This window comes from Miniopterus schreibersii (genome assembly GCF_964146895.1).
Source record: "Miniopterus schreibersii genome assembly, chromosome: 17".
Taxonomy (NCBI): domain Eukaryota; kingdom Metazoa; phylum Chordata; class Mammalia; order Chiroptera; family Miniopteridae; genus Miniopterus; species Miniopterus schreibersii.
This window is the reverse complement of record NC_138117.1, coordinates 6832095-6847877: the sequence shown is the minus strand read 5'-3', so window position 1 is coordinate 6847877 and position 15783 is coordinate 6832095. Positions and strand designations below refer to the sequence as shown.

Genomic DNA, 15783 nt, shown 5'->3' with positions numbered 1-15783 from the left:
ATACATTCCCTTGTATAAAAATCCATTTTCACTAGGAAATGACTGACTCTGCTGAGTGCACGGAGTGTCGATTTTATTTTTATTTTTAAGGTGAACACTGAACTGATTCTATCTTAAGGTTCCACCAACCCCTCGGGTGAATGGCAGGTAGATGTTAGCGGGCAGCTTATACCTGTCCTGTCCTCTGCAGGTTTGCAAAGTGAACATCGGGTATGAAGAGGACCGGCTGCGAGTGCAGGTCGGGCATCGTCTTGAAGTAGGTGATGTCACTCTTCTTTTGTAAAGGTATCGCTGCCAACTTCCCATCGGAGGCTGGGCATGATCAAGAACCCAAAAGCGAGAGGGTTATGCATGACTAAGGACTCTCAGATATAAGCTCTAGTCTTAACTAAACTTCATGACTCTCTCCTACAAAGCTTTCCAAATGCCATAAATGTGAACACACTTGAGAGACCCCGTTTCCCACTGCGAAACCTACAAAAAGTCTCAGACTTCGAGCAAGCACCCCTGAGGCAGAATGTGGGCCCCTCTCACCCTCCCTCTCCTCTGAGTCCTAGATTTCTTTTTTTAATTTTTATTGAACTTACTGGGGTGACAGTGGTTAATAAAATTATATAGCTGTACAATTCTGTAATACATCATCTATATATTGTATTGTGTGTTCACCACCCCAAGTCAAGTCTCCTTCCGTCACCATCTATCCCCCCTTTACCCTCCTCTACCCCCTTCCACCCACCTTTCCCTCTGGTAATCACCATACTGTTGGCTGTGTCTGTGAGTTTTGTATTTGCTCGTTTGTTTGTTTAACCCCTTCACATTTTTTCCCCAGCTCCCCAGCCTCCCTGTGCCCTAGATTTCCTGTCTGTAAAAGGAAAGTGTTGGTCTCTATGATATTACAAAGTCCCTCCTAGTGCAAACACTCTGTGATCATTGACTCTATTTGCTTTTCACAGGGACAATTGACTTGGTCTCCACTGCTAGGGAAAGGCAAGCAATCCCTTGCATGTCTGTAGTTTTACCTGCAACCCACTTTTTTCCACCTGTTCCCTAGCGGACCCATGGAGCCCATCCCTTCTCAGTGACACTCACAGTTGTTGCACTGGGTTTGGGAGGCCTGGCCTTTCCCTTTCTTCCTGTTCTGCTTCCGCTCTTCATCTCGGATTTTTCTTTCTGCTCCCTAACAGGAAAAAAAAAATACAGGCAATGTCAGGCATGTTATCAGAGCATACAAAACACTGCTGCACCCAAATCTCAGGGATAAGAGACGTAACAAGGGCAGAAGGAGAACCAGCAGTCCCATTTCCATCACTCCAGTGAGGTCAGGCTCAGTCCTGAAGGCTGAGTGATCCCACTTCTCCCAGATTTCTCCCTTTTTTGGGATCTTGACTATTTACACAACCTCAGTTTTGAATCCCTCCAGAAATGCCAGACCCAGTTCCCAGTGATTATAATAAATGTCCTAAGATGAAGCCTTGGCCTGTTACCATCATTCCTAGGCACAGAGAGGGCATTAAAGTTGAGTGTGAACTCCCTATAAAACTTTTCCTTTGCTCGTTGTATCGTTACAGTAATGGAAATGATGGAGGGCATGAGGAAACTAGATAGGATAGAAGGTCACTTTGGACATACAGTATGATTCTGTGTTTTAATATGTTCATATGATCTTGGAGATGTTGCTCATTCAACCAAGTAGAAAAAGTCTGGTCTAGCTCTGGCTGGCATGGCTCAGTTGGTTGGAGTGTCATCCCGTACACCAGAAGGTGGCGGATTCAATTCCTGGTCAAGGAACATATCCAGGGTGTGGGTTCGATCCTGAGTTTGGGCAACTGAACCATGTTTCTCTCTCTCTCCCTCCTTCTCTCGCTTTCTCTCCCTAAGATCAACGAGAGGAAAAAAAAGGTGTGGTCTGTTCATCTCCTTTTTACTTCTCTGTTTCTTGTAATGTGATTTTTTCATTGGCTTCTCTTCCAAATCCCATCCAACTTAACCAGTTGACCTTCTACCTCTTTCCTTCCTGGCCTTCGAGGATTCCCTGATCTCCTCTCGTCTCTTTGGTCACTCTTCTATGTCAGCTTTGCTAACCCAGTTTCCTCTTCTCACCCCCAAATACAGATGTTTCAACACAGTTTCCTTTTCCTCACTCTCTCCTTTTTTAAAAATCTTCAACTGAGAATATTTTCTCCATTGCTTTTCAGAGAGAATGGAAGGGGGAGAGAGAGAGAAACACTGATGTGAGAGAGACACATTGATTGGTTAGTTGCCTCCCACACACGCCCCGATGGAGGCCGGGAATGATGCCTGCAACCGAGGTACGTGCCCTTGGCCAGAATCGAACCGGGACCCTTCAGTTGGTGGGCTGATGCTCTAACCACTGGGAAAACTGGCTAAGGCTTTCTCTCCATTCTTGATACAGAAGAATTCATCTGCACTCATGTTTTCATGATGCTCTAGGCAGGTGAAAACCAGCTAGACATCCTCACATTAAACTACATTTCAGATTCGCATTTACAGTTCCTGCCCTTTGGGGCAGCGTATTTAAGGAGCGCTGAAGAACAAACTGGCCAGCATCCTCTAACCTTTTAGAAACTGCCCCCCAAATCATCACACAAGACAGATTTGATAATATTAAAATGTAATCCTTCTGTTATGCAAAAATAAATCATTTAAAAGGCAAAGGACAGCCCAGCCAGTGTAGCTCAGAGGTTGAGCATTGACCTAGGATCCAGGAGATCGCAGTTCGATTCCCGATCAGGACACATGCCCAGGTTGCAGGCTCAATCCCCAGTAGGGAGTCTGCAGGAGGCAGCTGATCAATGACTCTCTCATCGATGTTTCTCTCTCTCCCTCTCTCTTCCTCTCTCTGAAATCAATAAAGACATATTAAATAAATTAATTAATTAAATAAAAGGCAAAGGACAAATTTTACTTGCAATAAAACATTGCATATAGTATTAAATTCTTAATCTACAATGATTCAAATTTTAAAAACTAACATACCAATAGAAAAATGGACAAGGGTCATGAAATAGGCAATTCACAGAAAAAGACACAAATGATTTTAATTAAAACAAGGAGATGTATTTTTTGCTTATTACATTGGCTTTTAAAATAGTAGATTCCCAATTCTGGCCAAAGCAAGGCCATGACACAACTGACATTTGTGGTTAATGAAGGTATCATAAAGGAGATAGCTTCAGAGCTAATTCTTATGTGGCACTTACTCTGTACCACGTGAGTCCTAAGAGTTTCACATACATAAGATTTAAAATTTTAAAGTTATAATATTTTAACCAGATGCTTTAAGTATGTATTTTATGTCAAAAACCTTCTTATTATTCACTCGTCAAAAATATAATTATTTTACAGTGCTTTACTTTTAAGTTTTGAGTTGTCATTGACATATATAAACCAGAGAAATTTCTAGCAAGAGGAGATAAAATACAGAAATATTTGCTTTGGAGGTCCCCTCAAGATATATCAGGTTTTGTAGAGTTTTGATGTTTAGGTAACATAATATTTTCAGAATATTATAAAGTTAATAAAGTGTTAAATGCACAGAAGTATAATATAAGCAAAGGCTCCTATTATTCATGTCTACTGTGTCCATCTGTGGCATTTTTCCATGTATTTGGATCTCTGTATGATTAATATAAATAGAAATATGAAACTTTATCTACCATATAAATTACAATGCACCCAAGACATACACACCCCTCACTCATATTTGGGATGGGGTAAGGATCTCTTGTTACATAATCAGGGGATTTTAATCTTATCTATTCTAATTGCTTTGTCTCTTGTGGTGGGATTCAGGGAGATTCAAAAACTATATCTCCTCTTGAACTTATTTTATAGGAGCCATTTCCTTTCCAAAAACCCCTAAATGAGACCTCACTTACCCCACAGAATAACAAAAGTTACACTGATATGTTCTGGAACAGGAACTATACCCAGTAAAAATGACTAATCTATTACTTCAGTTATCTAAGTGAATCAGACTCAGCACAGTACAATGTCAAGTAGTTATTAAATTAGTGGTAAAATGATTGACTATATGTGTGTGTGTGTGTGTGTGTGTGTGTGTATATATATAAACAGTTGACTGATGTCTCCCTAGATATCTAATAGGAATTGAGAATGAAGGATTACCACTCCCACTGTGATTGATAAGGTGATTATTTTGACAGCACTAGACAAGAGAAGGTTACAAGGGATAACTGTCATTAAAAGTAATATCTAATAACAAAGATACCTTTATGACAAACTGTCATCTTTACTCACTTTGTCGCAGAAGACCTTGATCTGGCAGTAAGCTCTATGAATGGGCTTATTACTACGATTATTATAACTGTATGTATCAATCTGAATCATCAAAGGAAGTCCTTTCACTCCTTTTTGGGAGGAGAAATCTGTACTCAGGCAATTCACAGTGATGAAGATCTAAAGGAGGGAGAAAGGAGAAAAAAAGATCATAAGTCACCATAAAAAGCGTCTTAAAAAAAATGCATAAACCTTAGACTGGAAATCAAAATGCTAAACAAATCTATAAGGATAACGGAAGAATATTTAGATGATCTGACATAAGAATATGTTGAGCATATAAAACATAATACATTACATAATTTATAAATATATAAACTTTTTTGTTTTGATATTTAATCTAAAACAGACAATTAAAAAACTACTTTCCTTGGAGTGACAACAAGATGGCAGTGTAGATAACCAACCAGGTACTCGCGCCTCCCGCAACCGCATCAAAATCACAACTAAAACACAGAACCATCACTCAGAGCCTCCTGAGATCTGGCTGAACGGAAGCCCGGCAACCAGGGAGCTGAAGCAGCACCGAGAGCGGGAGGAGGGCGGAGACGCGGGCGGATGGGGCTGGATCCTGAAGTCGCGGCCTCAGGCCCACCCCCGGTGTCGCGGGTAAACCCGGGAGGGAATCTCGTCCGTGGGGGCTTCCCGGAGGAGGGCGGGGTCCCAGCCCCACAGCAGGCCCCCAGCCCAGGGCTGCAGGGCCGGGAAGAGACGTCCCCACAACTCCAGGCTGTGAAACCAGTGGGGACTGTCCCTGAGGGTCGCGGAGGCTGCGGGAGCCCCAGCAGCTCCTCTAAAGGGCCCGGCGCGGACTCACTCGGACGCTCCCTCTGAGCCCAGCGCCGGGCAGCAGCCTGAAAGGACCCGGGACACTCGGGGAGGGACTGACCTGCCTGAGATCCCGGCGAGAGGCGGAGGGCGGCTTCCTCCCGGGCAGAAGGGCTGGCGGAGGCCATGGCTCCTGTGGCGAGTCCTCCCCGCACAGCCGGCGGGCAGGCGCCATGTTTGAGTCGCCAGCACCTGACTCACACCCTTGGCCCCGCCCCGTGATTCCCGGAGGCCCCGCCCCTCCCCACCTGCAGCTCATCCGGGCCATTTCCAGGGGCTTTTCTGTGCAAGTGGCCTCTCGAGCCTCATGCTTAGGACTTTCCTAAAATCTCTCCAACAAGCAGCAGCTGCCCCATACGGCTTGATTAGCGGCCCAGGCCTGGCACTAGCGGCAGCTGCATTGGCTCATAGCTTGGCCTCTCCTGGGCACCTGCAAGCCCAGCACAAGCAGCAGCCAACTACGGTTTGCTGTGTAGCTCATGCTGGGTGGCCCTGGGCAAGGCACTGGCACAGGCTGACTCTGCACCTCCCGGGAGGCCCCAGAGACAGTGCACCTGGTGGTCAGACCCGACCACGCTGGATTACAACCCTGCCACATCCACGAGTGACACTCAAGGGGTGCACCTGGTGAACACCAAAGCCCCACTGAAGCAAATCCTGCTCCATAGGGGTGTCACCAGCACAGCAGCTCTTTGGCTGTAGCTGCAGCTGGTCCTCACAGCCGATTGGCCTAGGGGTCAGTTCCTCCAAGGGACGCCAACAGCAACCAAGGCTCAACTACAACAGGACAGTGCACCGAGCCCACACAGGGGAGCACCTAGAAGGCCCAGCTCAGGTGACTGGGGAGGCTGAGCCACTGGACCCTACAGGACACCTACTACACAAAGTCACTCTACAAATTCCAGGAGACATAGCAGCTCTACCCAATACATAGAAACAAACACCAGGAAGCAGCCAAAATGTGGAGGCAAAGAAACATGTCACAAAGGAAAGAACAGAAGAAATCTCTAGACGAGGAACTAAATGAAATAGATCCAAGCAAGCTACTACTTGACTATTAAGTATACGATTTGAGACCATTTCTTATTATGTTTGTATTCCTGGTACTCAATGTAGTGCATGGTGGAGAATGGGCAGTCAATAAACATTTGATGAGCAAATTGATGAGTTTATCGGTAGAAAACCCACTAGACTGGGAGTTGAAGCCCAAGTTTTAGTCCCAGCTCTAACATTAACCAGCTAAGAAACCTCAGGCAAATCCGTTATTGTCTTCAGTTTCCCATGTTCCCTTTAAATCAGAATGTAAATACTATTATAGAAGAAGTGAAAAGTAAAAGAGGAGCTGGCGAAGGTAAGACAAGAAATGGGAAGAGAGAAATGTAGTAAAAGCACCAGTATCCTCAGCTTACAACGGGGCATCAAGACACACAACAGAAATTACAAGAGTCAAAAAAAAAAAAAAGGAAACACAAATCATCATTAAATCATCTTTAAATGATTAAAGATTATAGAACTGACCAACAGAAGAAATAAAAATATTAATCTTATTATAAAATATTGGGAGGATTAGAGGGAGGAGTATAAATGACTCACTTTTCCAGCCAACATCTGAAAACAAGTGGCTAAAGTTGAATCAGTTACATTCATTTCATTCATTCACTCCTATTGTTGGTTCACTCATTCATTCTTCCTATGAACATTAACACACACCCACAGTGAGTCAAACACAACATTAAACACTGCGGATAGAGAAGAAACCCAGACCCCTGCCTCACGGAGCTAACAGTCCAGAGGGAAGACAGGCGAGTGATCCAGCTATGACCAACAATGGGTGGTCAAGGCACTCCAAAGGGAGATGTGTACAGAGGAACACATCTGGAGGACACGAGTAAAATACAAAACAGACACTGGGATAAGACCAGGGATTCTACAAATGCTTGTTTATTATTTAGGAATGGTAAAGAAAAACAGTGATTAAAAAATCAAATGTCAAGTGATTCAGGGGACCCGAGTGATAAAAACTACTAAGAAAGAGTATGCATTCCATGCCTGATTCTCCTACTGAACGTCCCAGGTAAGAGTAGACAGGAAAGTCTGTCTGTTGCTCCTGGAGATGCCCTAACTGCAGAGGATATTCATTCATGGCACAAAATTATTTTTAAACACCTACCATGTCCCTGAGACTGTGCGAATTACTAGCACAAATGCACTAATTGTGGTCTAGGCAATCGGAGAAGTAAGAGTCTGGATGGAGAGAGAAGCAACATGATGGTGCTCTAAAGATTATAATAACTTCACCAAATGCTGCTCTTTAGGCCAAAAAATAAGGGCATACTTTCCTAGGAACACTTAAATTCTTTTATTATTACTGACAATGGGGTCATCTTGGCCAGAATGTGCAAACTTAACTTTATGTCAGCAAATCAAATGATTACTCTGGTGAGCAATGCAGGTGTCCCTATTTTTGGCCACATATTTCATATACAAATCTCCCAGCTGGTGCTGCAATCTACAGGGGCCTCAGCCCACACTGGTTATTTTTCCACTCCCTCATAAAGCCTGCCTCGTGCTGCAGAAGCCAGAGGAGAAAAGTGTTCCTGATGCATATTTCCTAAGCTATTAGGACTCACGGTTGGCTCACTGATTTATCCATATATCACTCACGGTGGGCATACACTCAACAGGCAGGAAACAGTATTAATTGTGGCCTTGTCAGCTCCAGGTCTCAACTAAGAGAGCTGGGCTGATGGAATGCGTATATTTACAAAGGCCACTTCAGTAGGACAGATCCCTGAAATAACAGATGCTTACTGGCAATATTCAACAATAAATAGACTAAAACATCCTTGGAGGAGCTATAACAATCAGCCACACAGCAGAGAAGGTCTTTAAAGGTCAAATGAGCTACAATACACTAGACTTTACCGAGAGACACTTAGACTAGGTCCTCTTAATAGGGAGAGGTCCTTAGTAGAAGGCCCAGTGGGCTCGCTTTGATTAATGCCATCCTGATTCTATAAAAAGTAAACAACACAAGAATTGGCCTTCTTTGTTGTATGGTGCTGGCCTCCCGGAGTGATCCTCAGAGGCAGGGATATATAATAGGGTTGGCACTGCTTTCCTCTTGCCCGGCTGCCTGACCCAATAGCAAAGCAGCTTCAGTGCCCGATGGTATCAATCATAGTCTCGCTGTGGTGCACTCAAAACCCAAATGGTTGAACTTTAACTGCAGTTGGGGAAGGGGGTGGGGGTGGGAAGTCACAGAAGCACATTAACTAAAGCCTTGGCTTGGGAACTGATAAGCATTCATTTGTTTCATCTTGCAAACCCAACCATGTCCCAGCTCCAGGCACAGCAGGCGAATGTGAGATCAAATTTCTTGGAAGTTTATCTACAAAGCGCTGTTTGTAAATGTGTATTACAGAAATGTAGGGAAAGGTATGCTCCCCCCCCCCGAAATGTTCATCCAAATGTCAAGCACAGAAAGTTATTTTTAATTTCAGCAGGAGCCCTGGTTATGTAAAGAGCATGTTAAAGCTATGAACAACTGGTTTGTCATCTGAGAGTTACGGGTGCTATATATGTTCATACGATATTTTCAAAACCTCAGTTGTTTTCCTATAATTCTGACGGTACATAATTTATCTTTTAGAAAAATATTCATTAAAACAGGTGTATCCAAGCAGATAATAATTTTGTCATTGGTTCAAAGATTGAGTCAGATAGAAAGATTGTTTCAAAATGTACCCAGACCTTTCCAGAAGTAGAGGCAGTCTCATGACAATGGACACTGTTAAATAAAATCATTTTTACACAAGAATTACAACTCCCACTTTGTAGTTTCTACACAAGACACACCTCTCATGTACTATGTGTAGTAAGATTTATTAAAATAAACACAGATCAAGGATGGGCTTTAGAATTGTTACATTAAATTGATTATTAACTCCCAAGATTTTTCTGAGAGCTTCCCATCAAAATAAGTGGGCTGATCTTTGACTGACAAAGCAATTGGAAATTTAAAAAATCATAACGTCCATGATTTGATGGAAGGTATTTATTTTCTCTTTAAACAACTGTATTTTGCATTTTCAAGAAGAGCCTTCTGATTAAAGACTACAGAAGTTCTTTATTTCCTAAGGTTGAGACTCTTTTCCAAGAAATGGCACGTGCATTAGCCTCCAAATTACAGGGTCATAAAATCAGCATTTCCACTCTTAAACACAAACAGTATTTAAATACCAAATATTTAAACTGGCTCTTGCCAATTTCCCTACTCTGATTTCCTCTGGGTTCTTAGAATTATCAAAGACCTTAAAGATGGTTTTCTTATGTTTCAAAATTTTTCTTCTATTTCATACAATTGTATTTGGGTGCAGAGGCAATGCCGAATAAGACAGAAAGGTAGACTAAAAGTAGACAATATTAACATGTGAAATCTCAGTCTTGGGCGTTAGCTCATTTCTTCATGCACTAATTCACCAAATATTTATCAAGGGTGTGACGTTATGCTAGTAGGTGGGAAACAAGAATGACAGGACAGGTTCGATTCCCTGCCCTCAGAGAGCTTGCTATTTTGTTGAGGATCTAAGAAACTCCTAGATCCCGACACCTCCATTTATATAGAATTTTTAGGGAATGACTTAAAACCTGATAGTGTATTTCTTTATTTTCTCCTATGGACACTTTGGGTACCTCTATATACACACATACATGTTTGGTTGACTCGCATATTCTACCAGTTTTCTATATTCTTTCAGTACTCAATTTATTCCAGTTCCAAAACATACAAAACGTGTTCCCAGTTGACAGCCTTTGCTATTTGCTCTGCCCTGTGCCTCCAGCGCTGTCCCCACAGGTCATCACACTGCCACTCCTTCCCGTTCAGATTTCAGTCCAGAGTCAGCTCCTCCTTGGCCGCCCCAGGTAGAGTTGTCTTCTGCCGCCTCCTCCCACCTCAGCCCACGACCAGCAGCACACTGTCACACTGCTCTTTTCTATTTTCTTCATAGTACTTAACATTACTTGGATTTAGCTCGTTGTTTATCTATTTAGTGCTTAATTATCTACTGCTCCATGAGGCTAAAAGCCCATAAGAAGAGGGCCCTTGTCTGCCCCAGGCTTAGTCTAGTCCCAGTACCTGGCCCATAGCAGATACTCAACAAATATTTGTCCAATGAGTTAAGATAAAATTACTTTTCTAAATACACGTTTCCCTCTTTATCTATGCTCTTGCTTTCATAAGCAACACCTCTTAAGAGTTGAGATTGCTTTGAGTAGCTGAACTTGTCAAGATAATACAGCTGGGTTAGCTGCTCTGACCAGATTTATACTAAAAAAAATGTTACCTGTCTGTATATCAACAAACCTAAATACACACACACACGCACACGAACACGCATACGCATGCACACGCTATGGAAGATACTATATACAGAGATGCTATGAGGCATATAACAGTTTCTACTGTTGTATAATGTATCTAATTAGATACTGAGGTGAGTATCCTGGACTATCCATGCTGTAAGAACATAATTAAGGACAAAAGCTCAACAAGTCAGCCAGGGAAGACTTCCTGGAGGAGGCCTGAGCTGGAAGAGACAGCCTAATGGGAGAGGGGCCTTTGTGTTGGGGAAGTTAAGGAGCGGCCTGAAACAGGAGGCTGGTGAGGGAAGAGGCCGACCACGCTGCTCGTATCACTGTTGTCAAACAGTGGACATTTGGTGAGGTCGGGCGTGTATCACTGAGGTCAAGTCCAGGCAGAACGATGGCCGCAGCATCCGATGCCCAAGTTACAGAGAGGACTAGGAGGGTGAAGGCTGAGAAAAGGCCACCAAGGTCTTTAAGTAAAAAGGGTCTGTGCCCTTTCCCGAGGCCAGACGAGTGGAGGGAAAAGTTGGGAAACGAGATGTCTTGGGTGAGTGAGACAGGACATTAGGACGGAGAGGAAGCATCTCAGCTGGGAAGTTGGGCAGAGGAAGGAGGGATGGACAGGAACACGGGCAGTGGGCAGCAAGCCTGGCACAGGTGTCTTCCAGGACAAAGGAGGTGTTCACACAACAAGAAAGTCGAGTGAGCGGCTGCAAACAGGAGGAGCTGTGGGAGCTGAGCCTCAGAGGCAGGGATTAAATGAGACCAACTCACATGGGAAGTTTTATAAGAAGAGTTTTCTCTGAAGCTGGAGGGTGAAATGAGAGGAAAGCACAGCAAGAAAAAAATGTACAAGAGACTCAAAAAAGGTCTGTACCCAGTGCAAATCCTAGTGCTATGACCTTGGACTAGTCATTTCATCTTTCCGCGCCTCATTTTTTAAATAGCTGTAACAGTCCTCCCCTTGGTACGTGACACTTTAAAGTGAATGATGCTAATAAATAAATAAATAAATAAATAAATAAATAAATAAATAAAATGAATGGAGCTACATGTGGAGGCCCAGGCTATGAGAAGCCATCGCCTACAGGACTGACTTCGTCAGCCAGTTCCTCCTCCCCCCGCCCCCACCTTCTTTTGTATTCTCCTTCCTGACACCCCTTCATTCTGCGGTTCCTCTCCTCCACATCCCCTAAGTGCGGTGGGTCTAAGGTCCCATCCTTGACCCCCTTCACCCACACTCCAGTTTTCTCCATGGCAGTGTCATCCCTTCTCGTGACTTCCATCAGCCCCTCTCCAAGCGGCTCGAGCATCTCTGCTGCTCTCCACAATTCCCTGGCTCTCCTGCTTCCCACGCTCTGCACCTTTGCGCGTGCGTTCTTCCACCTGGCGCGCTCCTCCTTCCAACTTCCACAGGTCTGAATCCCACCCGGCCCTTAAGACATGCCCGAATGCCACATCCTACCTTCATGTCTCCCCGATCCCACGGAAAGATGACCTCTCTACATGCTGAAGGATTCAGAAGTGTGTGTGTGCGTGTGAGAGACAGAGAGAGAGAGAGAGAGAGATCAGACAACTCTGGCAAAACATTAATGAGTCAACCTAGGAGAAGGGTTTGTGGTGTTAATTGTATTAGTCTTTCGATCTTCACTTGAAAATGCTTAAATTAAAAAGTTGAGAAATTTAAAAGAAATAAACAGAATTTCTCTCTCCAGAACTCTCTATGTTCATTAGAGTCACTGTCATTTTCTACCTCATATTACAGTTATTTACAGTTATGTCTCAGGTCCCTGCCTAACCAAATATGCTCTGACAACAGATACTCCGCTTGGCTTCTCTGTCCGTGAATTCCCACTGCCTGGCCTAGAGCACAGTATGCAGCAGGCATAAAGCTTCGAAGGAATGACGGCCCTTCTGCCAGAGATAACACAGAAGATATCACTACTAGATCCTTCCAATACAAAGAGGCAGGGTGGGAAAAGCACACACCTCAGACAGGCCAGGGTGGAAATCCCAGCTCTGCTACGCGTTAGCTGTCAACCTGAGGTAAGCCTGCTCACCGCTCTGGACTTCACATTCTTCATTATTTCCATGGAAAAGTATATCCACTTAAAAAGAGAAATACTGCACAATGTATAAAAAGCACTGGGCAGAGTGCCTGGTATATGGTAATCACTAAACAAATATTAACCGCGGGGCACACTAACACACACACACACCATCAGTCCATGGAATCCAGGTCTGTAATCTAATTCTCTGCACACACACCGGTCCATGCATGTAAGTGACAGAGCCCCAAGCAGGACTCAGGTCAGAAACCATGCATGGATACCCTACATTCTAGCTGATCAAGCTGTTGAAACCTTCAGTGAGATGCCTTCCAAAGACTGTTTCTTCTATATATGAATTAACTCCAGCTTTACAGCTTTTCCTGCCATCCATTACCTTATGAAACCGGAACAAAGGCATGGCTTTGTTTAAGTTCAATACCAAAGACTCCAGCAAATGTTTACCTTTCCCTTGTAAAGCTTCCATCACCTACGCCACGCCCCAGCAAACACATAAAAATGCCATTTGCCCTGTTTCACAGTGTGTATCTCAACCCTTTAAGACCCCTCCCAGGAGCCTCCCCCAACCTTTTCTTTACTTTTGAGACCACGGAGGATGCCCTATAATATTCTCTAACCTTCCATAAGATAACCTGTTTAAAACTGGGCCCTACCTCAGCAAAACAGTAGGATGCAACTCTTTCTAAATCAGTACTATCTATCAGCCCCATTTCATCCTAGGTTGTCTTATAAGCAAAAACAGAACTCCCCCAGGGGGAGGGGAGGTGATGTGGGTCATGAACCCACAGGCATCAGGAGTGGTCTCCTTTGGCTAGTTGTCTGGTTTCTTTTTTCATCCTGCAAATCAATATTTATATATCTTCTCTTCTCCCTGATACCTAGCCTGATTATCAGGACTACAAAACTCTAATTTTCTAAGGCATTGTGCTTGCACCCAGAGTGGGAGCCCAATAAAAACTGATTAAATATTTTAGACCAAAAAGAAATGTTGAAAGAGAAAGAAAAGGAGGGAACGAAATAATAAATTTGGAACAATTTAATGGATTGCCAGGATTTGGTACTGAATTTCAATTAGTATAACCTTATTTTCTACCCTGAGAGACTGAACAGTTTGCAGTGTACAGGAAGGTTAGCACACCTACGTTTTCTCCAATTTACCACTTTCACAGGCTATACTCAGAGCACTGCCAATTCCACCACCCCGTCCTTTAAGGGACGAAAACCGAGCCGACGAGAACAGAGAGGCTGCTTTTTTCTATTCATTAGCGGCTGATGGAGCAAAAAGCTAACCTGACTACTGGCCACTGGTTGCACCTGGAAAAGACAGCACTGGGAAGAGAAAGGGTTGACTTATACAGTGAGAAAAGAAAGAAACCTGGACTTCATATGGAAAACGTAAGCGATCCTACACAACAGCGCTAGTTATGTCTCACAACACGAAGCAAGTCGTGACCTGAGCCCATCAGCGGCCATGGGCAGGGCCGCGGCATCACATCACATCATTTCATTCCTTCAGGATGAATTTACAAATGTAGGAGAGAATGGTTTTTTGTATGTTTTTTTAAGATTTTTAAAAATCGATTTTGAGAGAGAGAGGAAAGGAGAGGGGGAGAGAGAAACATCAATGTGAGAGCGAAACATCCATCGGCTGCCTCCTGCATCCCCTCTATCGGGCATCAAGCCCCAAACCCAGGCACGTGCCCTGACCGAGAATTGAACCAGCAACCCTTCGGTGCACAGGACGACATCCAACCAACCGAGCCACACTGGCCAGGGCGAGAAGAGAACTTTTTACTCTGAAATTCCACTTTTATTTTCCTGTTCATCCAGCTGACTCATCTTAGCACATCCACGTTTCCATCCCTCATGCTGGGTCTCAGATATTATATGATATCTCCTGAGTATTAGAGCAAATTCAGACACAAAGGCAATAAATAAGGCAAAAATTTAAGGAAAATGAGGCCCACAGGAAATATCAGCATGTGTCCCCTCACTTTGCATTTTCTCACAATGTCAAAAATGACATAAAATCCTCCTTTGTAAATCCAATTCATTTAAAGCATCCAAAGGGACCCAAAGTTAGAGGAATCTACCCATAAAATAAATACTGCTTATATGTAAATATTTACTTCCAATTTACCAGCTTGGCGAATGTGGGTTTTTGTTTATTGGATTTCTTAAGTTGCAAACATAAAGCAGATAGGCAGATAGCCATTGTGTGCCTTCTGAATCCTTCATTTTCTCTGATAACAATCACTGTTCTTGCTTTGAATTTTTTTATGCTGTGCTTCCTGCATAGTATGGCAAAAAAAAAAAAAAAGAATAAGGAATAGTCTTCACTGTTCACAGCAGGGAAAAAAACATAAAAGAAAAGTGTATGCAAATTATGTAAATTGGGTGTAAAAATAAAAATCTGGACACCAGGGAAAGGAGCTAGAGATAAGTGGAAAAAAATGGAGAGTAAATGTGTAAAGCTATGGAGAAGAAAACACTGATATGCTGTAAATTGAGAAAGCACATACTGACCTTCAATTAATACAGAAGGAGGTAGTAATTCTGCAAATGAGATCACTAATGTTAGACTAACACATACACACACACTCAGTTGAAGACGGCAAGGAATCCTAACAGTCCTCACTCCCAGATCTACTCTGGTCAATAACATGTATGATATCAACAGGTAACATAGTAGGGCAACCAAAGACATGGATAAGGAGAGGCCCGTGTGCTAGAAGAGTGGGACCAGCAAGCCCATCTTGGTGGGCAGGGGGGAGACAGAGGGTGGCAAAAGCAGGGTGACTTGATTGAACTGCTTTGCTCAAGCACATAGAGCAGTTCATTTGTTTTCTTTCTTTCCAGAACTGCATACGTTGTACCCTCTAGATTTCTTTGAGAAAGAAAATCATAGCATGCTTTGGCCTAAAGAATAAAAATTAAAAAGTAGATTTCCCTCTATTGGGATGATTAAGAGCATGGTCTCTGGACTCAGAAAGACGTGGGTTCAAAGTTCACCTTTGTACTTGCCAATCGTGCAGTGCCTGGGATGTAGAAAGTTGATACTTAGTGGAATCAGAATCTGAGATGCACAGGAAAAAGATCCACGACATTTCTCAGCCTCTCTGCTCCCTACCCCATCCCAACCAGGTCTCAGTCTTGCCCACCCCCAATCTTACCACAAAAATTTGTTAACAGGGAT

At 43.4% G+C, this 15783-nt stretch overlaps 1 protein-coding gene across 4 annotated transcripts in view; it reads right to left on the bottom strand.

Annotated features, from left to right (window-relative positions):
- The window catches only part of GRHL2 (grainyhead like transcription factor 2), a 100472-nt gene that overhangs the window by 21217 nt on the left and 63472 nt on the right, over nucleotides 1-15783 (bottom strand). For all 4 annotated transcript variants that reach the window (XM_081116992.1, XM_081116995.1, XM_081116993.1 and 1 more), the window contains exons 9-11: nucleotides 4282-4440; nucleotides 1090-1177; nucleotides 173-312 (exon numbers count right to left, since the gene is read on the bottom strand). In XM_081116992.1, the coding sequence (XP_080973118.1) occupies nucleotides 173-312; nucleotides 1090-1177; nucleotides 4282-4440 (387 nt within the window). The remainder of the gene's footprint in view (nucleotides 1-172; nucleotides 313-1089; nucleotides 1178-4281; nucleotides 4441-15783) is intronic.